At 34.4% G+C, this 24,875-nt stretch overlaps 1 protein-coding gene across 1 annotated transcript in view; it reads left to right on the top strand.

Annotated features, from left to right (window-relative positions):
• The window catches only part of LOC128991141 (melanopsin-like), a 49,310-nt gene extending 24,787 nt beyond the window's left edge, over positions 1-24,523 (top strand). The window contains exons 2-4 of the mRNA XM_054413906.1: positions 16,785-17,030; positions 21,326-21,535; positions 22,097-24,523. Of these exons, the coding sequence (XP_054269881.1) occupies positions 16,785-17,030; positions 21,326-21,535; positions 22,097-23,647 (2,007 nt within the window). The 3' untranslated portion in view covers positions 23,648-24,523. The remainder of the gene's footprint in view (positions 1-16,784; positions 17,031-21,325; positions 21,536-22,096) is intronic.
• Positions 24,524-24,875: the final 352 nt, after the last annotated feature.

Raw genomic sequence — 24,875 nt, 5'->3', positions numbered from 1 at the left:
AAATAAATTTTTGTTAATTAAGTTAGTTTTAGAATGAAAATGGAAGAAATTTTATTACCCCCTGGTGTAAATTTACCGATTTGTATAAAAGAAAAGCCCTAAAAGACCACAAGGAATTCAGTATCAAAAGTCCATAATTAATTATTATTGCTTATATATTGAAACTACCCTTCTTATACTAACAACGACACTTTTTTTCAATTTATTTTAATATTTTAATCCTAGCATTTTTTTTCTTATATTAATATTTTCACTATTGCTAATAACATCTAGTGTTTTAGTACCAAAACAGCACAAAATAAATTCCCATCAATCCCTATTAGGGATAACATTTTTGAGGGAACTCCAAAGTGAGCTTCTAAGGCAACACATCAAAAGAGTTCTTTGAGTAGTGAGAAATCAAATAAACTTTAACACCCACACCGAATACTAATTTAGAGTGTCTTTCAACTTTTGCCTTTATGTTTTTATAGGCACCATTGACGATGATCAATCGTAATTTTAAATCCATTATGGGTATAATGTATAGTTGATTGTGTGTAGTATTTAAACCATACAACCATGTTTTTAAATCAATTTAAAGTTACAGTATTGAAATGTCTGTGTTGCTAGCCTACGAGCATTGACTATTGGATACTGAAGTAGCTAGTGTCTGGAACTTCGCTGTAATAGGCATGGTTTGATACCCCGGCTTTTCAAGACATTTCAGGGGTTTTAGCCACTATTTCTTAAAAGTATTAAAGTTTCTTTCCAAAAAAATACCATTGGTGTATGTAATTAAATACTATTATAGCATATATGACACGTTTGACCACATTATTAAAAATATAAAGAAACTATAGTGTTTTAATTTGTTGACAAAAATTTTAAAATATATATGACAAATAAATTACTTAGTAAAAAATTACAAATTCCTTTCCCAACATTTTTACTTCTTCCCCTCAATCTTCTTTTCGCCACCTTTCTTATCTTTGTCTTTTTCACCCTTTTTGTCTTTCGTGTCATCTTTTTCCTCCGAAAATTCCTCTTTACATGTTCCTATACTTGCACCCACTCCAAAACCTAACCCAGCGATAAGTGGCCATCTTCTTCTCACAGCCGTAGATCCAAGGAATCCCACTAGAACACCACGGGCTACATTCAGCGTTGTTGCCGTCAAGCATGCGTCCAGAACAGATGAATCTTTTCCGTCTTTATTTTGTCCCTTTTCATATTCTTTCTTACTCTTCTGCTTCTCTGCCATACTCAAATAATTTTGTATTATTCTGGAACAGAACTGAAAGGTGTTTATTTAAAATTCCCATGTTATTCTTATGGAGAAAATGAAATATAGAGAGAGGCAAGGCATTATTGGCGAGACCCTGAGGTTTAAGGGGCCTAATAAGTAAGTAGTGAAATAAATGCAACGAAATAACAATTTCTAAAATTCCTCTTTGGAAATAATTACCAAAATATATTTCGTTATTAATCTTGGTAAATTTTAATGCTTTATCTCACAAAATCTACATCGTAGGCCTATACACAAATTCAAACACTATTCGTGTAGTTTGATTTTTAGAATGATCAGCTAGTTGTACTAGATGATTATTACTGCCAAATATCTTACAATGAAAGACTGAGCTACTAGCGTAATCATTATAATGAAATAGTAAGGTTCTTGCTAAGCAAATGCAATTTTACTGAGATAGCCAACTTTTCATTGCAAGATCATTCACTCTAAAAGCCTGAAATTAACTTATTTTAAAGAAAATAATAATTGGAACACTCTAAGATGTGCAACAATGCATAGGAATGGTTATAAATTAAGGTTTATCAGTGCTTACTAACAATTACTTTATCGTTATAAGTGATATTGAGCTGTATGTCGGATTTATAAGGTATGTAACCTATTTATGAAATTGAATATAACAGCTAAGGAGCTAGAATGGAAATGAATTTTAATATTGAGCCTTAAAGTCCATTGCTAATGGAAACTCGGGTTTACCGCTAAGATGGACTAATTGATGGAAGGGAAGCCAAGCAAATTGATTCCGTTAAAATTCCCATCTTCGGCCTCTAAGCTAAGCGATTTTTTAGAGAAAATCCATAAAAAAAGAGTAATAGTTCTTGCTATACACCAAAAGTGCATGCAGTACACTACCTAACATCACTAAAAAACAACAACTAAAACACACCAACATCATTAAAACACAAAATCTTATGACTTTGAACTTGGAGTTGAATGTGATAAATTTACTCATAATTTTAATGCAGCCTAGTTGGTTGGTTTACATTTTTTCATATAGAAATTAAAGGTAAATAAGAAACCCTTCCCATTTAGTATTTAGTTACATATTATAGATTATTTTAGTAGACGACTTTCCAATCAACTTTGCATACTTGCGTAAGTGAATACGTCTTTTCTTGTAAAAAAAGGAAACTAGAGGTGCAGTAGTTCAATCTCCAATCATATAGTTTTAAAAGACAGAGAATAGTTTTCCTTATTTCGTAAATTGTGGTAGCTCTGTATTCCATAGTTATAATTCTCTAATCCATAATTGTCCATGGTCAAAGGTACACTATCAAACTAGAAAATATTATTCTAAATTGTACTTCTCGTTTTAATGTGATATCATGATGATTTATCAATATAAAATAAAAGTAATGGAAAATGTTTTTGCTAGTAAATGATTACAGGCAATGAATATGAAATTCATAGTTACAGGTAAGTAGTGTAAACAGCAAGTATTATTTGCTTTCCAGGGTGATATAGACAAAATCGTATTGTAAATCAAATGGACTTAAGTATGCATTGGGTAAGTAATCATCTTACAGCTTGTTTACCTAAATATAAGAAATTAATATTCTACAACTTACGCGTCAAAATAGTCTGGAGCGTGTAGAAAATTGAGCAAGACTACTCACTAAAGTCGAAGCTAAATAAATGAAAATTTAATCAGAATCTTCTTCCAACATAAAGAAAAGGTAACAGAAGATTTTAATAACATTAGATAATGAGTTTGTTTATTTTTCGTAACAACAGCTGTTGCGCAATTATTTCATGCAGGTGCTTAGTTGTGAATCTTTCAATCCATGATATTAAAAACAATTTACACATTTACCATTGATTTTAGAAACAAAACGTAATTTAAACTCTTGAATTGATTAGTTTTATTTCAGTGTAGGATGAAAAATGCACAGTAATTAAATATTCTCCCTAATGGATTTATCACCCTTATATTATATCAGTTTTAGACTATTTAAAGTTCTCTTTATGTAAATTGACACTTAAGTGCATTGGTGTTTACTATTTATTGGTTGATATTTAGTAACTTAAAAAGTATTAAAGCACAAAGAACGAAATTATTGTTATTTGATTTCTGGTACAATACGTTTCTAAATGGTGAAATGTACACTGTAAAATTTACCATCGCCTAAATATTTACAATGATTGTTTTACAGTAAACAATTTAGCAGTGGTATCTACTGACATTATTTATAGATGTTACAAAAATACGTTTTTTTGCAAAGCTTTGTTAGTAAATATACAAATAACTACACATACTGTGAACCATTTTTTTATATTTATTTCCCAATGGAAAGAACTAGCATTTTTTCCTTAGTTACAGTAATTTTTTTGTAGCTTTTTTTCTTACAGAAATTCTTGAATTTTCTTATATATTTCGCCACAGAGTGTGTCATTTGAAGGGAGATTGTGGAATTTTATTTTAATTATATATACACACTATTTATAGAACGTCCTACAATCCCCCTAAAGATACCACACTCCGTGGCGAAAAAATATTAAATACAAAGATTTCTTCAAGAACAAAGGTTACAAAACAAGGGACCTTAGCAAAATAAATCCGTTTAACATATCTTTCTTTGAAATTATCAATTAATTACCAGCCATATTGTGCTTTAAGTAAGTAAACGATGAATTTGTGTTACAGCGTAGATTATAAACCCATCCAAAGTCAATGATTGTTGCATGATGACGGAGAGCGGTTTCAGAATAGAACACGATAAAACAACAAATCATTCCGCACTTTATTCAACAATATTTCCATTTTCGACAGAACCGTGTTACGTAAAACTCAGCAAGTTGCGAAAATGTTCGCCTCTCAAATTTAATATTACTTTCAGCCCCAGCGACTGTTTTTATTAAAGCGTTCCACCAATATAAATTGATTCCCGTTCTCTTGTCTCTAGCGATCCCTTGAGACTGTTGCGAACGTAATGTTTGCTTTGAGCAAACTAATTATCTTTCCGATTTTATTGAATTATTTTTTCACATCTCGAGTTTTCTTAAAACATAATTTTTTGTGTGTATGTATTTTAGATAAAAAAATATCCGATTAGGTTATTTTTCTAATTATTTAAAATACTACTAAATGTTATTTGATTTTATGAATCAGATATTGAGAAGAATTTGCCCAAAATACGTTTTTCTATTGAGCTTATTGGCCTAATATTATTTTGTTTAGGCTAATTGAAACTGCGTAATACCACAGAAAACATACTACTATAACCCAGAATGCCAACCGCATGGTAAGAAGCATTAAGTTTTGAGAGAGCTTTGCCTGTCATTTCGTAGGCAGCGCGGTATATACAGGGTGAGTTTTAATTGTCCCCCCCCCCAACTTTTTTCTACATTTTTTCAAATATCAATCCCAGACCACTTCCAAACATTGTTGGGTAGTAAGTACTTCATTTTGACAAGGTGGTCATTTCCGGCCGCCATCTTGGATCCGCCATATTGGATGCAAAATTTTTTTTCAAATGTAAAGGTGGGGTTGTGACCCATTATTTCGAACTACATTTTTACCCTGATTACAATGTCGCAAACTGTTTAAAAAAATCTTGATTCATTCTAAAGTTACATGGGCTTTTTAAAACTTTATTTTTAGCCCATTTTAACATTGTGCATTTACAAACTAAGACCATAATCCCAAAATAGTGCTAGATAATGATAAGTATACACTACCAGTAATTGTCCACCTATTTTCACTTGGTTATGACTCATGTATTTTTTTTCGGCCGCCATCTTGGATCCGCCATTTTGAAATGTGATAAATTATTTTAAATATGAAGGGGGTGTTGTGACCCATCATTTTGAACTACTTTTTTAAGCTGAACTTAATTCCATAATCCGTTTTTCATTTTCATTTTTTGATTTTGAAATATTGACATTTTTAACAAAAACATTTCAATATTTCATAAATAAAACTTGATAACAAAAAATGGATTGCGGCATTGAGTTTAGCTTAAAAAAGTAGTTCAAAATGATGGGTCACAACACCCCCTTCATATTTAAAATAATTTATCACATTTCAAAATGGCGGATCCAAGATGGCGGCCGAAAAAAAATACATCAGTCATAACCAAGTGAAAATAGTTGGACAATTACTGGTAGTGTATACTTATCATTATATAGCACTATTTTGGGATTATGGTCTTAGTTTGTAAATGCACAATGTTAAAATGGGCTAAAAATAAAGTTTTAAAAAGCCCTCGTAACTTTAGAATGAATCAAGATTTATTTAAACGGTTTGCGGCATTATAATCAGGGTAAAAATGTAGTTCGAAATAATGGGTCACAACCCCACCTTTACATTTGAAAAAAAAATTTTGCATCCAATATGGCGGATCCAAGATGGCGGCCGGAAATGACCACCTTGTCAAAATGAAGTACTTACTACCCAACAATGTTTGGAAGTGGTCTGGGATTGATATTTGAAAAAATGTAGAAAAAAGTTGGGGGGGGGACAATTAAAACTCACCCTGTATATAATGCTTTTTACCATGCGGTTGGCATTCTGGGTTATAGTAGTATGTTTTCTGTGGTAATACCACTACGCTTAGTGATAGTTTCAAAGATTACTTTTACACCAATTTGTGGATTATGTATTTAGTTGTTAATATGACATTTTAACTCGTACAATTTAAAGTAGCTAATTTTCCAATGAGGTTCAAGGATTGAGAGAAAAGAAGTAAAATTGTAATGCTTTGAACTTCAACTAATCAGCTGCTCAGGCCAATTTAATTGTTAATGAGTAGTGCAATTATATGTGTTACAATGATTCGTTGCATCACTGTCAGTGGCAATTAGAGGTTATACATGAAAACATAACCTCTCTTAGAATTTATGAGTAGTGATTGTTAGTAGTAAAAACACTGTCGTAGGTAAAGTAGTGTACGCAACTCGTGTAAATAGTGTTAACGACACTCGTAGGAGTTTTTTTAGGTTCATACCTTAATTCTACTCGTGTCGTTAACACTGTATTTTTACGTCTCAAGGATTGTAACTATTCGAGAGAATCTTTAATCTATGGTTTTACTCAACAATGTAACCCTGCATTAACATACGGTAACTAAATCACACAAATCCACCACTGCCTCCTGAATACAGATCATGTATACAACAATGCTCTGATTACTCATCAGCTGAGATTGTCTGCGTGATGTCTGTGTTCACACCTCGCTATTCCTTGCCTCATGTATACTAATGTCTTTTGTATTGCTCCGCTATTGTCTTGCTATACTAATACTGATTAAAAATACGGAGTATGAATGGTAGGATGTCTAATTGCTCAATAGATGCATTTACATGTTTACTTCATTACTGTTCACTTTAAGAAAATACTATTGGTCGTCCAGTGGTCGAAATCTCGACCAAAAATATGTAATAAGCATTGACTATTGGATACTGAAGTAGACATCCCATCTATATGGACCAGCTGTCGCATTTTTTTTTTTATTAAAAAACATGTAGTTGTGTGAGCCAGTAACAGAATGTGTCTAAAATTCTATTTTCTACCTTATTTTTTGTTGTTGGCAAAGTTGATGGGTCATCAACAGTTGCTATAACTCACAATAAGGCATTTCATTAGTTTGACTTGAAAATGTTCTTGCATTCGAAAGAAATTAGTAATTTACAACATAATCTGTCGGTGGTTCACATCAACTACAACGATTTTGACAAAACTGGAGACAACTTTAACGTGGGGATTGAATGTCAAAGGTAGTAATCAATTTTGATAGGACACTCAAATCATCATCAGACCCGACAGCGAATGACAAGTATCGTGATGGAATTTCTACTTGTAAACACAGAATATTAGAACAGATAACGGTGTCAAAACAATCAAATGACTGGCTTGAATAATCGTTTACACTAATAATCGCTTACATTTATTTGTAAAGCAATTTGTTTCTATTTGTCATAGTTTATATTGTGGCTTTTACGTAATATTTTCATTTTAATAATTAACTTTATTTTATTATGGTTCTATCCACACCATTATGTATTACGTTTTTTGAAAGGGGACAGTCCAAATCCTCATTTTGTTATATAGACTTAATTGATATCTCCATGATAAAGTACCAAAAACGGTCTCACATGGAATCGAACCAGCGACCTTCAGTTTTGAAGGCCATTACTATAACCACTCATATAACCAGACAATAACTTTGTTGTCTAAAGTGAATTACGTAATTAAACTATGGCTATGATCCATACCCCTACCTGTTCTAATATCCGTCCTCATTATCTTTTGGTCCCCGGAAGTTCTGGACATGAAGTTTGCCAATTTGCAGTAAGTTGGAGTTAAAATTATCTTGTTCATCAATTAATAATGTGCTTAGTAACATTTTTATATTTTACTTATAAGTTTTACCCAATGTGAAATGCAAAATGTTCAGAACTACACATTGTCTAGAAATTGAGTATTTTATTACTATTATGTCCAGTTGTCTCAGTACATCGTGTATTAACTAATGATATTCACAGATAAAGAAATATGTACAAATTACATTAAGTATGATGAATCAAATTATTGATTGCTAACCTTAAAATTACCTTTGGTCCTAACATACAATACTTTACGCAAACCGTTTTCTTGTGATTGTGAAGCTAGGTGGGTTTTATACGAATTGAGCTTCAAATATCAGCTTAATCATGTTATTGAGGAAAAGACCGTCTGACAGTACCAGGATAGCCACATAACAGTTCAATTATACACGTGTAGCCTACTTTAATCTGGTATAATCAGACATTCTCGGAGATGTTGGAGATGTCTGGCTGATTGAAAAAGATTGCAGAAAGCGACCTGTTGCCATGGCAACTGGAGCTGTCGTCTGTAGGTCTCATATCCGCTAGCGAGACAATCAAATTGGGGCAGGGATTGAAAATATTTGAGTTTAAGGAAAGTAAATAACTCCCATGTAAAGCGTCGTGCAGTGCTACGATAATAGATCTAAGAGGGTTTGAAACTATCATTACTTTTGTTCTAATAGTATTCATGAAGCCCATAAACTTTACCTTCAAATCGGGTAATTTGGAAAAGTAAACATGGTTGAGAAGCACAGTAGTAAAAAATTAGGAGGTTTGAGGGGAAGTTTCCCCAACACTTTTTTGCTGTAAGTTGCATCTTTGAAGTTTTGGAAAACCTCAACTGTTGAGGTATCGTTTTAAAGGGAGGACTAAGTATAGGGGACTATTTCTTCCGCTAAAACCGCCTAAATTCATTGAACTGATTATAGCAAAAAACCCAAGTACAGGTCGGCTAAAGTTTCTGTGCGCGCGACCAGATCTAGTTGAGTCTAGGCGAGGGGGTTGGCGGGGGTACTTTTGTGAAAACATTTGTGTCTTGCTACTCACTCACCACTACCCCCAGCACTGCCAATAGCCGGTGCCCGTATGTTTTAGTTCGGCTAGTAGCGACCCGTCCACGCGCACAGAAGTTTTGGCCGAGCTGTACCTAATGACATGTTTTACAATTTATTAATTTTAGTTTACGTGTTTTTTTTTTTTTTTTTTTTTTGTAAGATACCGAAAAAAATATATTATTATATATGTAATATTTTAATTTGTTACCAAAGCTACAAAATTGTATGACAGCCATCTTGAACAGCAGGTCTGAGAGTGTGAAATTTTATTCAAACTTGTAACCAGGAATAAATATTTACCAAATGCAAAACTCTTAAACAACTTCAGATTGGTGAGTGTAATGTTTTTTTCAATTTTTTTTTCATTCGAACAGTTTATATATATATATATATTTACTACAGTTCCAAAGCAGATCTTTGTCACATAAACAATATTTTGTAGTCATGTAAGGACTGGTAGATTGCATAGTTTATATATTTGTATGACCACAGATCAAAGATTAAACATATGTCTAAAATTACCCTTCCAATGACATTTTGAAGGTTAATTCATACATGTTTTAATGTGTGGTATTACCCATGAAGCGGGTACATAGAGTTTTAAATGTTTGTGGTCAAGCGGCATTATTTCACGACTAAATATTATCCATTAAAAAATCTAAAATACTTTTTCACAAACATCAGTCCTTTAATTTATTACAAAGTCAAATCAAGCTTGCTTTCTCCAAGTTCCTGATTCTGTATTTGTCTGCTTGTAACCACGGATATTAGAAAACAAACTGTATGTACCATACAAATAAACAAATGACGTCATTGGTCCGAGATTAAACATACCAATACTTTAACTTAACTGTTAAAACGTCCATAACAGCTGTTACGCCTATACATTCGGGCCAGTGACGCAACTTGTTAATTTTTATGAACCATACCGTTTCTGTTCTAATATTCGTGCTAGTAACCTAAGTGTATACAGGTTGATCAGCTGATCATCCTACGGGTTAGGTATACAACAATGCATTCTCTAATACGCCCAACTATCTAATAACAGGCTGTTGTCATTCGTGTACAATGTGTTAACTATGTAACTATGCAATACTACATGACACGCATACTTCGCATGTATTGCTTGCAAACACCGCATCAATAATATTCCCGTAAACATTTGTAGAACATTTGGCAATATTGTAAGCTTGGAAACATTGATAATACACTATAGTAGTAAGTCATAGAATTGGTTAATTCTATTTTAATTTGTTTTACCAAACATAACAAAGTTAAATTGAGATTTTGTCGAAAGGCTGATTACTACGATTTTAATTGAAATCTAAGTAGGTGCAAAATCGTGTAAAAACTTAAATACTAAGGGCCTAAGCCAACTTTAAAATCCAAAAATTTATTTAATTTGCTGTGAAATTATTTATTTGGAAACTGTTACTTTAGACTTATGACTTTAAATTATTTATATAAATGTGATAATCCATAGCAACATTTAAATTTATGTTCAGTTAAAATAAATTTTAAAACTATAAATTTTAGTTGTTTGCTGCAGTAATAAATCTACTGCACGTTTTAAAATGGCAATAATACAGACACCTGTTGCTCGATACTAAACATAACTCAATGATTTAACCAATGTTAGAATAATATCTCCCTCGTGGCCCTGGATAAAGGTTTTGTGAATAGGGCTATGTGAATATTAACTGACTAGCTGTACCCGCGGGCTTTGCCCCGTTTAACTTCATATGTGAGCTCGTTCGCATGGCTCAATCACGTCCTGGTTGAAGTTCGTTCGCTACGCTCACTCACCTTAAGGTTGGAGCTCGTTCGCTGCGCTCACACGTCCTGGTTGAAGTTCATTCGCTACGTTTACTCACCTTTACGGTTGGAGCTCGTTCGCTGCGCTCACTTGCCTTCAGGTTATCTCGTTCGCTAAGCTAACTCGCCTCCGGGTTGAAGTTCTTTCGCTGCGCTCACTCACCTTTTGGTTGCAAATTAGCTGTTGTCATAAATTTAAAAAAATAATAGTGCTGCACTCTGTTGGTAATCCTAGTAACTTTAATGCTATTGAACATCACAGAACAGAACCAACTTGTTTAATTGAAACAGCTGTTATGATTCATTAATTCCATTTAAATATGAGTACTCATTAGGTTAACATGGGAAACTCCAGAGCCACTGGGGCGGAGCCCGAGAGTCCGATCAGAATAAAAACCACTCAGTTTTCCTATTTAATGCCTAAAGAATCAGTGTACCAAATTTCAGCCTCCTAGGTAAGTGGGAAGTGGGAGAATTAGTGATGAGTGAGTCAGTCAGTCAGTGAGGGCTTTGCCTTTTATATATATAGATGACTAATATGTTTATTGTAGTTTACACACATTTACGTCACAGCTTATTTTTTAATCAAATGTTTAAACTGCAGCTTAAATTACCTCTATTTTATGTATAATGAGGTTATAAATCGGACATTTCACACATTTTATTGTATAAATGAGCAATCGCAAAGCATTTCTACATTACAAGTAAAGTTTGAGGACAATCCTGTACAATAAATATTTTATGCTTAAAATAATAAATTACCAGGAGGACCAAACGTTGATCGACTTTCCAAGCCAATAAAATCAACGGTGGCGTCGTTATACTATTACACGCCAACTCCAGATGAAATAAAGATTGCATCTCACTGACCTCCATTCGTAAATAAAAAAACCTCTTTGGTTTTAAGGTTTGTTTTTAATCAACTGTTATATTTATTTCTTCGTTTTGTTGATGTTTAAGATTTTCGATGTTATTTCGTTGCCAACGTAACCCATTAGGCTCACAATTAAAAGTTTTTGACTTTCTATTTCATTTTTTTACGTAATAAGATTTTCTTTGAAATTTTTCTGCGTGAAACATATCTTTATGCCAGATAAAAATTGATTACAACATTTAAAGGAAAATGCCAAAGCCGTTTTCGAGACTTTATGCTAGCAAGCATACAAGCATTCATAAAAGCAAACATTGCTCATATAAGACTATAGAATAGGATAGAATAAGAGTTTTGAACATAACAAATATTAAGAGCTCTTGAGCACAACATATGTTTAAGAGGGTTTACAAACTGCAGATAAAACATGTAACATGTTCGTGCTGTCTGACAAAAGCGACGGATTGTCTACGATTGAATGATTGCAACATTTTAGTGATTGTAAAGCTTATTGTTATACAATGCGATTTCGTGGATTAAAACATGTTTATGATTTCTATTGTGATACATAAATTTACAGTTTAGGTATAATATTGTTTCATTTTTTTATAAATATTGGACATGTTCTATTATTATTTGTTAGTTTCATCAAATTCCAAAAATACTTAACCTAAAGTTGTTTTTAGTCATAAATTCCAAGACGTCCCAAAGTTTGGAAAGTGAGCATGATTAGAAAAGACATTTTGTGTCGTGTGAAAAACTTGATCTTTCTCCACGATTAGTTAATAATTGGTGTAAATACCTGCATCCATTCGATCAAATTTGTTGCTAAATGCAACCTGTTTCGATTCACATAGGAGCTATCGTTGGGTCAGTACACATGTCTTCTCGCTTCATTCGAAGGCTGTCAATTGGTAATAAATAAATAAATACACACATATATGATTGGCTTTATAATAAAAACTAAATTTACAACAAAAATGGTGAAGTAAAATACTTTTCTTTTATATTTAAATGGAGTTTAAAATTTCTCGGCAACCATTACTGTGTCTGAAAATTCTGTAGCCTAACTTTTAAGATTTAATTTGAAAAAATAAACTTATTTCTAAGTTAGACTTACTTACTTTCAAACCCCTACCATTTAATGTCAATAGATCCAAAAGAACTTAAAAACATTGCCTCAGTATATCATTAACATCAACATCAATTATTTTATATTTATGCTTCAGGAAAAATATGTTTTACCATAATTCTTCAATTTTAGTCAAGCCTTTTTACATGTAGGCCTAGCTTAGTATTAAAATTGTAAGGAAAGCACTAGCAATATTCTACAAAAATTTTACTAACCTTCCTTAAACAGGCAACACCTTCTTACTAAATAGTAACAAACACATTTCCTAAATTTAATAAAATAAAGCATCACAAACATTTTTTTTTCAAGTAAATAAACAAACACCAGTTAGGTGATAGTTTTTTGTGACCTCCTCTTATAGATCCTAATGTCCTGTACTAATGTGGACAACTATTCCATGCTATATAACCTAAAACAATAAAAATCCAACATCTTGAATTTGTATTTAAATTCCAATACGAGTGTAAAAGTTTAAATATTGAATATCGTTGGATCATTGAAGTTGTCAACTTCAAATATGAAACTAGCAGAGTTGGTTGTATTAAAGGTTGGTAATGAATATAATTTTCATGGTTTTTTTAACTGTTTGAAAAAAGAAAATACTTATCAACATTACCAAACAAGTTGGCGTTCAAAAGTAAATTATTAGAAATTAAATGCGAAGGTTTTTCTTCATAAAAGTGAAAATAAACCCTTGGGTGTTAACACATACAGTAAAGTAATGTATAATCTTTAGCAACGCAAATTAAATTACATGTCTTTGTTTCACGTCACAATTTCATTTCATTAGTTATACTTGGACACAAAAAGGAATGTCTCTTGTAAATGAAACTATTGAATTTCACTCTTGGGAATTATGTTACACAAGGGAGTATGTAATATAGGAGTAGGTAATTATAACTTCCTTCTCCTATTATGTGCAAATCCAAATACAGTTTTGGAGTGCATAATGTGGAATTATTTTCCCACCAACTCGTTTGAAACTGTCCAAAGTACATTTCAATGATTTAAGATACTTTTCATTGCTAAAAAAAACTGTACGAGCGTTCTTATTTTATACTTTAAACAGTTGATTTGTTCAAACGTTTTAAATAAACTGATTTCAAATACTCAATTCGAAATTTCTAAGATAAACTCTAGATACGTTCAGTGATAATAGTAGCTGATTTCGTTTATTTCTTTTCAGATTTCATATTAGTATTTTTTCTAAACTCTTACCTTCGCACAAGAAACGGTGTGAGCATAGCGAGGACGATATAAAGTTTTACCTAACCCGCCATGTTAAACTTCCCTATCCCAAGCGTGATGTATACAACTTCTTTACTTCACGTGTGAAGTAAAGTTTAAAAAACTCACTGGGTGAGGTCATGAAACCCATTTAAATAACATTGAGTGCACAACTTAAAAAATATACCTCTATGGAGCCAACTACGTTCAACGCTAGAAATCAGCTGTGCGATTGAATTTTATTGTTATGCTTTATGAATTTTTCTAACCTAGCTTTTGTTTGTAAAATAACGTTACTGTTAGAAGATGAGTGAAATTGATAATGAAAAATATTGTACGTAGCCCCCTGTATATTGTTGGGTTAGGTAATAGCTATTTACCTTACAAGTGTAGTAAGAGCGTTTTTACATCACGCAGGTGAATGTTGTGCAACGAGCGGAAGCGAGTTGCATAATTTACCGAAGTGATGTAAACACGCTCTTGCGTAACGTGTAACGTACAAGATTTTACCTGACCCGACAATATACAGGAGGTTACGAACAATATTTTTCATTATCCATTTCTCTCATCTTCTAACAGTAACGTTCATTTACAAACAAAAGCTAGGTTAGGAAAATTCTTCAAAACATAACAATAAAATTCAAGCACACAGCTGATTTCTAGCGTTGAACGTCGTTGGGTCCATAGAGATATATTTTTTAAGTTAAGCACTCAATGTTATTTAAAATGGGTTTCATTACACCACCGAGTGAGTTTTTTCAACTTTACATCACTCGAGAAGTAACGAAGTTATATACATCACGCTTGGGATAGGGAAGTTTAACATGGCGGGTTAGGTAAAATCTTGTACGTTACACGTTACGCAAGGGCGTGTTTACATCTAGGTGAATTATGCAACTCGCTTCCGCTCTTTGCACAACATTCACCTGCGTGACGTAAAAACGCTCTTACTACACGTGTGATGTAAATAGCTATTACATGATTTTCAACCAGTTGAGTATCAATAACTGTTAGTTTCTTTTCAGGCCTAATATGTTTCACAAGATAAAGAGCAATTGATTAAAATCTGTAGATTAATCGTGTATTTCTTGGAAATATTGGCATGAGTGATTTAACTTATAAAGGGTAACCTTTAATTTATAAAGAAGTGTTTTTTAAACTTAATCTAAAAAGATTTGAATCATATTTTCTAGGAAAAGCCTTTGATTGATAGCATTAATGTACAGTTTTTGTACAATTTATTAAGCTATCATCAATCTTTGTTTCCATCTATAAACCTTACAAAATGTTTTCAATATTTTATAGCTAACTGACAAAGGGTTTTAATAGCCCATCTATGTTTTTTATCTTTTAAGTTAACTATCTTTGCCCTTTCCCCTTTTGATTTTTTCTTTCTGTTCGGTTCTTTTTCCTTTTGTTTGTTAATATTTTCCTAATACTGTACATTGACTCAAGTATATAATTATTATTGTGGAAAGTCTCTGCATTTAAATTCCAATCGTTGGTATTCCATTACCAAAGAGAACGAAAATATATTCATAGTCCTCATGAGGTAATGTCTACAATGCCTATTTTCGGGTTAAACTCTGCTAGCTGCCCACAATTCTATTAAATCAAATCAGAGTATGTTAACATGCTTATTTTCTTTTTGTCATCCCCAAAATTTTTTGTTCGTTGTATAAAGTAAGCTAAGTAAGTATAAAGAATATTTCCATAACTTTACGTAACCTGGCCCAAAATGCGCTGAAAAGAGTTTTTAAGAAACCTAAACAATTTTGAACCTTTGTCGGAAATTTTTGTTTAACAATAAAATTAGATATTGTCTATTTTAAATCATAAATCATCACCAAATAAGAGATATGTAAACATTTCAAAACTTTAAAGGGGAAGCACAACTGTGAACAATCTAAGCTTCATCGAAAAAGCTTAAATATTTTCAGTAATACATATGCTTAAAGAATTTGAATATTTACAAATTGAGGTGGATTCGATATGGTAAGCCCGCAATTTCGAATGAATAACCTTATCCTGAAAACCCCAAACAAACATCTGATAACAGTACGTTTGTTTCGCATTTTGTATTCAAAAGGCGCGGGTGATTTATTTTATCTTCGTTCCGCTCGAGACGTTTCGCTAAACCAATTCCACGAGAGAATTAACCGTAAAACTGCAGCTAGTGTTTCCCGCGTTTGTACATACAGCTGTTAAAGATTTTTTAACTTTGAAATCAAGGGTAATGTGTTGTTATGATTAAATTGTACTAATTTTATTTCATTAATGTATGGTTTTCAACAAATAAAACTACTTTCTGTATAAAATCGTTCTTCCTCAACGATCCCACAAATAATTGGATATTTTTGCACACCAAAGTAAAGCAAATTTTCTCTTAAGTTAAATATTCGTCTGCTTGCTGTATGACTAGGTAAAGACAGGTAGTTATGCAAAATAGGTAGTGGCCATTTAACCTTAGGAGTCTTAGCAGCCAAAAACCTGCTAAGGCTCCTTTCTGACGCTGCTGAGCTCCTAGAAGCTAGGAGCTTCATTCATTCAAGTTTCTTGTTTTACTAAACTTACAATATTTGCTATACCGTGGTCTTGTATAAACTCCTTGTTCCATCTTTCTTGTTTCTATCATGTTTTTTACTTTCAATTTCATATATTCCAGATGAACATAGCCATTAATCTCTTACTCACTTTTGGAAAAGCCTTTTTCCATCATTCCTTCTCACCTCCCATAGTTTACGTCCCAGATCGACACGGCCTTCCACGGACTCCATGTTTCATCTTCATGGCTTCTTTCTCGCCTTTTGTTTGATATGTTTCAACACAGTAGTAAATATCCTAGTCCATCATGGCATAGTGCACTAACTATCTTATTTGGCATAACGTTCTCTCCAGATCCATATCAACACCGCCACGAATATTTCACTCCTCCAAAGACTAGTGGACTCGTTATTCCATTTTTCTCATCCCATCCTTAATTCTCATTTCTAACATGAACGCAGGAACAAATCCTTTATCCTACCATGGACTATACTGCATGTTCTACCTGCCATGCTTCTTTCTCACATTCCATTTCCTATGTTCCAGATCAACACGGCCAACAACTTACTGCTGCTCCACCTAGGTTTGGTGGACTCTTTGCTCTGCTCCATGTTCCTTGTATTCTCTGCGCCAACGCTGCTGCGGGGATGGACGATGCCCTGCACGGTCCATGGTTTTCTCTTCACGCTGCTTCATCCTGTAGCCCTGTGGACGGTGTGCGGTCTCAATTGTGACAGATATTACGCCATCTCCGCACCACTTCACTACGGTGCCCTCGTCAGTCCGAAGAAGGTATTTACCGGATATTTTCTTATCTAGAGAAATTGAAGGAAACGAGTCTTTGAAAAGGAAAATCACTAGTGCTGTATGTTACTATCTAAGGTGATACAGATTTTACAAGTTAAAATAAACTTGATGCACCCTCGTAAAAAATATATATTTTTAAAATGTGTCCCAACAAAATTTTTTTTAAGTTACAAGAATACTCCTTAATAAAAGAAAAGGCATTCGTTCTTCACCCCTTCTTTTAAGGTCGGTACTTGAAAGATTCATCCCCACACAAGAAGAATCTTTCTTTGTAGAAAACTTGGGGATATTTTTTGGCAGAACATTTGCACTGCTCAAACTTCAAACCTGAAGCCAGAAATGCACAAGACTTATAAGATCCAAACAGGGGATGCGGAATACTATCCCCCCCCCCCTAGGTGTAACGTGACGTCACAAAATCTGTCAACTAACCAATATGGAAGCCGTGTCCGCGACTGGAATACTACCCCCCCCCCCTAGACAAATCATGCTATGTAATTTTAATTGTTTTGAATCTTGAAATAATTACCAGAGAAATTATAAAATAATTATTTCACAAACAGATTAGTAGGCTTCTTTATTTATTCCAAAGTCTTAACTGAATCTTCAAACAATTAAATTAATTAAATACAAAATATTTAACATGTGTTAAACCAAAACACAGTATTTTAGAAAAAATATAACAGTCAGATCAAAAGGAAAATCAATGAAGTGGAAACATATTCAATAAAGTTCACAACATCCTCCCCCCATTTAAAATTGCTAACCAAACATGTGCAATTTTAAATCAGTAAAATCGCTCGGGCACTTTTACTTCTCTTCCACATCTGGTTTTCTTCTTAGTGAAATCAAAGCCTTCGTTTTGAACTATAACTTCTTCTTCTTCAAGTGGTTTATTTTCTTTCAAACACTCTTTTTCACAAGCTGTGATTTCTAATGGAAAAAGTCTTTGTAGTGGTCTTGTCAAAATACCATTTCCAGTTTTTAGTCTTGCGACTCTGGAGAATCCATCTCTTCCTGGATATACATCTTGTACCAACCCCAAAGGCCATCTTATTCGTTTTGTGTTATCATCTCCTATCAATACAACTTCTCCAATAATGGGTTCTCTACTTTTCTTGTTTTTTCCATTGTGAACGAGTGTAGCCAAATATTCTTTCTTAAACCTGTCTCTTAGTGATCTTCTTAATTTGTTTATATAACGCACTCTTTTATTCAAACTTAGACACTCAATTTCATCCAAATCTGGTAATTCAGCTGTTGATGTTAGTTGTAAGAATAAGGCTGGAGTTAATGGTTGTAAACAGTCATCATCATTCGAAAGATAAGTCAAAGGTCTTGAATTTACAGTTGCTTCACAATCACACAAAATTGTTGAGAGTTCTTCCTGCGTGACTAAAGAATTTCCCAAGTTTCGTCGTAAAATTTCCTTTATCACTCCAATAAGTCGCTTCTCGACTGTAACTTTGTTGTCCATAAGCTCTGGATGGCCTTCAATCCATGTCCATGTCCAAGTCACCTCGTGCCTATTTTCACTATTTACTACAATAGTTTTGTTAAAATGCTCCAAGACATCTGATGCATTCGCCTCCTTAGTTTTACTACCTGATGGACCAGTGATGCCCAGAACATCTAAACGCCATAGATCTGAAATGTCCATTTTAGCAAAGCAACTAATGCTAATAAGTGAATGGTAACTTTTTCCACATTGTCCCATTACTGTCCATCCTAACACAGTCTTAACAGCAACCAGAGTTTGATCTAGCTGTTCAATTTTACCTGTGAGAAGTTGGCCCAAGATATCAGCTCCTAGTAGTAACTGTATTTCTTCTGCTGCATCTTGTCCAATATCTGAAAGGTATATATTCTTCTTCTTTAAAATAGGAAAATACCTTTTTGTATCTAATCTGGGTATGTAATTGCAAATCTTGTCTTGATCAAGCACATTAACTGAAATGCCAAATTTACCCTTTGTATCACGTAACTCTACTTGGTAAAGATTATGCGGAGTCTCTTTAGTTTTAATACCTCCAAACAAACCATGAACTATTGATTCCTCACCAGATTCTATTAATTTAAGTTTCTCTACACAGTCCTTAGAGATATAAGACCTTTGAGATCCAGAATCCAACAATGCTCTTACTAGTAAAGATTGCTGGTCAGGTCCTATTACTTTTACCAGAAGAGTTTGTAATAAGGTTTCCTTATTTTGATTTGCAATCAAGGACTCAGATTTGTCATTAATTTGCACACTTTCAATGACATTTGATTTGTTATAATCATGAGTATTACTGTGCACCATTTTCTCTAAACTAGGACACATTAAGCAGTAGTGTTTCCTTTTACAGATAGCACAGGATACAAACACTTTACACTTGTTACTGCTGTGACCTAACTTTAAACATGAGAAACAAGCTCCCTTTTTTGTTACAAACTCTCTCTTTTCTTTCAAAGTGAGCTTTTGTAACCCCGAACAGTCTTGAGTGTTGTGATTTCCTTTATTACAAAATAAGCATGTAGGCTTACTCACCACTGAAGAGCTATCTGTAGCAACTATTGTAGATGCTGTAGGTAAAGGTAGTCCTTTTTCAAACTTAATTTTCATACCAGGACGTTGGTGACGGTAAGATCTCTTCTGTGGCTGGGTGTCACTTGGTGTAGTGTCTCTGTCCACTGCAAAACTGTTCCGAGCAAGAGCTAAACGTTCTTCGCTTTCGACCTCAGAACGTACAAAATTCAACAACAGCTGTAAATAATTTGAATTAGATGACTCGCTACCTTTAAATTCACCTAAGCCTATTTTGTTTGTTGTTCTGTACCGCTCCCATGCTCTGAGAGTATCAGTTGGTAGAGCAGATTCAACCAGAGGGTATAGCATGGCAGCATACTTATCTGATGTGACCCCGAGTGTTTCTAGGGCACGAAGTTGAGTCTCAAGTTTATCAGAAAGGGTTGAAAGTGGCATGATACTTTGTTTGTTGGCTTGTTTCAAAACTAAATTTAGCAATTCTCTTACATAAACTTCAATCAAAAGTTCATCACGTGCAAACCTGGATTTCAATTGTTCAATAGCCTTGATGTAATTTTCACCAGAAGGAGGAAAAGAATTTATTAATTCCCTAGCTGATGAACCAAGTTTCAAGGATTGAATTAAATATTGAAATTTGTCTTCAGGTTTAATTTCACTATCTTCTTGAATCTTTTTGTACTGACCCCAAAACCCTATCCAATTCCTAACATCCCCATCAAATGAAGGTAATTGCAATTTAGGCAAATGAAAGTTACGGTTTGGTCTATAAATGTTTGACTCACCATTGATGGTAGGTGTTTTAAGAAACATTTCATACTTAGCCTTCATCAGGTACCATTTCTTCTTGTATTCTTCTTGCGTGTCAGTTCATTGTCCAGATCAGCATCAGAAGCATCTTTCATCAGCATTTCATCAGAGATTTTCCCATCCATAGCCATTAACGTGGTTATTTTGTCTTCAATTTGGGAAAAGTTCACTTTTATTTTAGTTTCTTTATCATTCATTGACAGGTCTTCATTATTAAATGCTTCTTCCAGTTCATTATATACCTTGGTGAATAGCCTTCTAATCAGTGATCTTTTCTTTTTCATAATTTCTAGGCCTTCCATATTGTTATAATCTATTAAATAACCCAGATGTCTTAAATTAAAGAAAATATCCTGTCACGGTCGCCAAAATGTTTTGAATCTTGAAATAATTACCAGAGAAATGATAAAATAATTATTTCACAAACAGATTAGTAGGCTTCTTTATTTATTCCAAAGTCTTAACTGAATCTTCAAACAATTAAATTAATTAAATACAAAATATTTAACATGTGTTAACCCAAAACACAGTATTTTAGAAAAAATATAACAGTCAGATCAAAAGGAAAATCAATGAAGTGGAAACATATTCAATAAAGTTCACAACATTAATTTTAATTCGAGTAATTCCGTTGGATTTACAGAATAAAATTCCGTTTGGATTTACGTTGGAAAAGGCATGTGGTGAATATAAAACAGATTTTCGAAATATTACAGCAAGTTTGGTTGGTTAGGTTAGGTTAGATTAGAACTGTTTGACAACTAAATTTCAGTGTCCGTGACTGGAAAACTGCCCCCCCCGGTCTCTGACGTCAATATGACGTAGAAACCTGCTTGGGGGGGTAGTTTTCACGGGGGCAGTCTTCCGGCGACCCTCCAAACAAACCCAACATTTCAAACATTCCTACTAGACCCAAACATATTCTTATACATCTGTCCCCCAGGTGACCATCGGTCTTGCTGCTACATGGGTGTTGGCTCTGCTACTCTGTATCCCTCCTCTGTTCCGTGTGGCCCCCTACAGCTACAACACCGCCTTGGCTGTCTGCGCGCCAGACTTCACCGCGGGGGACGCCGCCTTGTGGTACTCCGCTGTCTACACCACGCTCACACTGGTGCTGCCGGCAGCTCTCATACTAGGCTGCAACCTCAAGGTATGTTGGCTCTATCGTTGACTTTGGACAAATTATTGTGAAATGTAGCGGCTTTCATAACACATTCTGTCAAAGTTTTTAGAATTTAGGAGAAAATATTATGTGTATACTCTGTGAGAGGCTAATAAATTTATCTATTTTTTATTTAAACAAAAATTTGACAACAGCTGATCCATATAGATGACAAGTCGATTATCTGCTTCATGATCCAAAAGTATAGGTGGATAGGTGTTTCTCCTAATGAAAAATAACGAGATGCTTTGTTAAATGTCTTTAAATGATTAACCCCTTAACATAGTTGGTGCCTAAATTTGCCCTTTGATCAGCATATACATTATATCAACCTTTTCCCCATTACCTATCAGTTAAGAAAACACAACAAGTGCATAGCCTAATTAGCAAGAAATAGCCTATTAGTGGGGATGACACATAATATTCAAAGCTATCAAACAAAAATTAACGCTAAGGTACATGCAGGAGAATCGTTTAATTTTGTTAACCACTGCATATAAGTCTAAACGTAAATATTTCAACGCTTAATAGATTACTTTTTGCTTGCAGGTGCTGATGATTGCCCGTTACCACCGCCATCGCATTGCCAGCGCCATATTTGAGGTGACTCTATCGGCCCAAGTGACCATCACCCACCAGCGCAACCCCTTCTTCCTCCCAGGGGGGTTGACAAGCAAATTCCGTGGCCGCAGCGCAGTCTCCACCGTGCTGCAACTGCTGGGGTCGTTCTTCGTACTCTACTTCCCCTACTACGGAGTCATAGTTTGGGAGTCGTCTGCAAGCACCTTTCTTGCAGGAAAGGACATCTACTACAGATTGCATCCTCACATTATTACTTTGGCTTCTACGCTGCTGACTTGCTCACCTCCTGTGAACGGCCTGTTGTATGGGATTAAAAGTAAAATTTTGAGAAAGACTTTCCAGAACTACTGGAGAAAACAGATGTCCAAAGTTGAAATCAATCATGAAATTCAAGCTAGAACACCTTCAGCATGTGGATCTAGAAGACCCTCACTTACACCTTTGGGGATTCTGACTAGACCAAGTGCCACGCATCTTCAAAGAAGACTTTCCGAAGCGTTCATAGATCCTAGTAGGTCGTCGCTGTCGTCTCCGAAATCAAAGATGACGAGAATATCGTCAGAGATATCATGGAGACCGGTGTCAACATCGGGGCTGGGGCTTGCATTTGTCGGCTCTGATGTTGAAAGTGATAACAATAAGAAGTCTCAGATCCGAGCACAGCACGCGGCGAGCTTCAGCACTCTTCAAGTTCCTTCTGACGAGAGAGAGAGGCTGCGGAACGAAGACTTGATAAAGTCGTTTAGAATTGCAGTGGCGAGTACAAAGGAGAACGAAGAAAACAAAAGTTTGGGAGTGATTCGTCCAGTGCTGAGAACAAGTGTTAGCAACACCAGTCTCTTTGTACAACGAGTCCTCGGTGCTGGAAATATTCGGTTTAACCTCGGTGATGGCAACAGAGATGGCAACCCGAGTGCACCACAGACAAGAAGATCCCCTAGAATTCTAATCACAAGAGCATTCTCAGAGGAAAGTGAGCCTAAAACACCAAGTTCACCGAGCACGCCGAACAGAAAGTCAGAACTGAAGAAACATTCTATATCCGCAACCACTTTGATTTGCGACAGTAAGTGGAGAAAAAGCAAAAATAATGTTGCATTCCTCGACGAAATATGCAATAAAGACCTTTCTTCGCCCTGTGCAAGCAGCAACTCTTCCGTGGAGGACCAGGAAGAGGAAAAACTATTTCGACCGAACGGAATTTTATCTCCGGACGACGGGAACATAAGTGACGGTGGTGACAGCATAGTTTGGATGAAGGATACTACAAACGACACATCCAGGTTGAACTGCACAACCAGCAGTGGTGACGACAGCGACAATGCTGCCAACTATGATGATAAACATAACTACCGTGTCCTCAGGTCTTGGCCGTGTGCCAGTAACCGGAAGGTGCGCAACGTGGTAGCTTCAGGGATCATCTCTGACGAAGATTCTCCTCCTCCGTCGCGAAACAGAGTTTTAAGGACGTCTTGTAGTTTTACCACATTGCAGAACACGTCATCCGATGGGTCGTAGTGGTATAAGTGGTGGTTCAATCGTTGACTTTGGAAACTGGCAGACTTTCTTTGCATTTTTAAAACGTGTAACTGTCTTTACGCCCATTGTCAAACGAATTTTATCATATTTTTTTCTTGAATGAAGGATTATAGATGGATTTATTTATTGACTGAAGTAGGATACCAAAGAGTAAGAAAGAAATTTAAATGACATTTTTTTCTATAATACGTTAGAGGCTCAAGTTGAATAGGCCGTACACCAATATACTATTTCAATATTTTGAAAATAGCTGACCACAGCATAAGATAGCCAACTTTTTATTTCCACATAAAGTCTAATGGGTCTATTTCTGGGCCACGTTGTCAAGGCTATATTCGCTTAACAATGAGCAGGTATTTACAATTTATCAAAATTTAACCTGTTTTTAGGCTAATTGAAATGGTTAAAGTTATTTTTGATTACAACTACCAATTTTGCAGCCCATTCGGCTGACATTGGGCCTGAATACAGTAACAGACAAACTTGATGAAAGTTTGTTTTCATTATCCATAGTCAAGGGTAAAATTCAATGTTATGGGCTTTCGATGTTATCGTTGACGTTGTTGGAAATTATATGGTGATTTGTTCCTTGTTGTTTACTGATAGAACATTTGACATTTATTTTGTTGTAATTTTAGAGTGGATTTTAGTCATTGTTATTAATATGATATGTGAGTTATAACAAATGGTGGTGTATCGGAGGAACTGTAATACATTGATGGGGCACTTTATAGTGAATTGAAGTAGGCAATTGTCATTCATCTTAGATGTAATTCATATAACATTGCCGAATTAATGTTGTTGAATGAGTGGTCCTGTTTGTAATATTTCTATTTATTTTTGTAAAAAATGTAATTCACTGGTACTGGTGATATCTTTGATATGAGGGATGAGAAAGTGATTCTTTGTAGGTTTTGAATGTACTGTTTTCTTTTTTGTTTTTTGTTTTTTAGATGACAATCAATGAAACTATTCTTATAGATTTCAAGGGAACCAACAAATTTTCAACTGAATATAAAGAATTCCTGTCACGTAAACTATAACAAATACCTTAATGATAATAAATGACAAAACTGGATCAGTTCATTGGTAAAGATTTTAAAATGCTGAGAGGATTTAGAAGCTGGTAGTTAATCAACATGATTTGCGCACATTTAACAAAAAGTCCTATATTTTGTGTTGAAACACACTTAGGAAGATTTTATAT

This window comes from Macrosteles quadrilineatus, unplaced genomic scaffold (genome assembly GCF_028750875.1).
Source record: "Macrosteles quadrilineatus isolate MER2022 unplaced genomic scaffold, UCM_ALF_1.0 Scaffold_1__1_contigs__length_201487025, whole genome shotgun sequence".
Classification (NCBI taxonomy): domain Eukaryota; kingdom Metazoa; phylum Arthropoda; class Insecta; order Hemiptera; family Cicadellidae; genus Macrosteles; species Macrosteles quadrilineatus.
The sequence above is the reverse complement of the archived record's forward strand: the minus strand, read 5'-3'. Positions and strand labels throughout refer to the sequence as shown.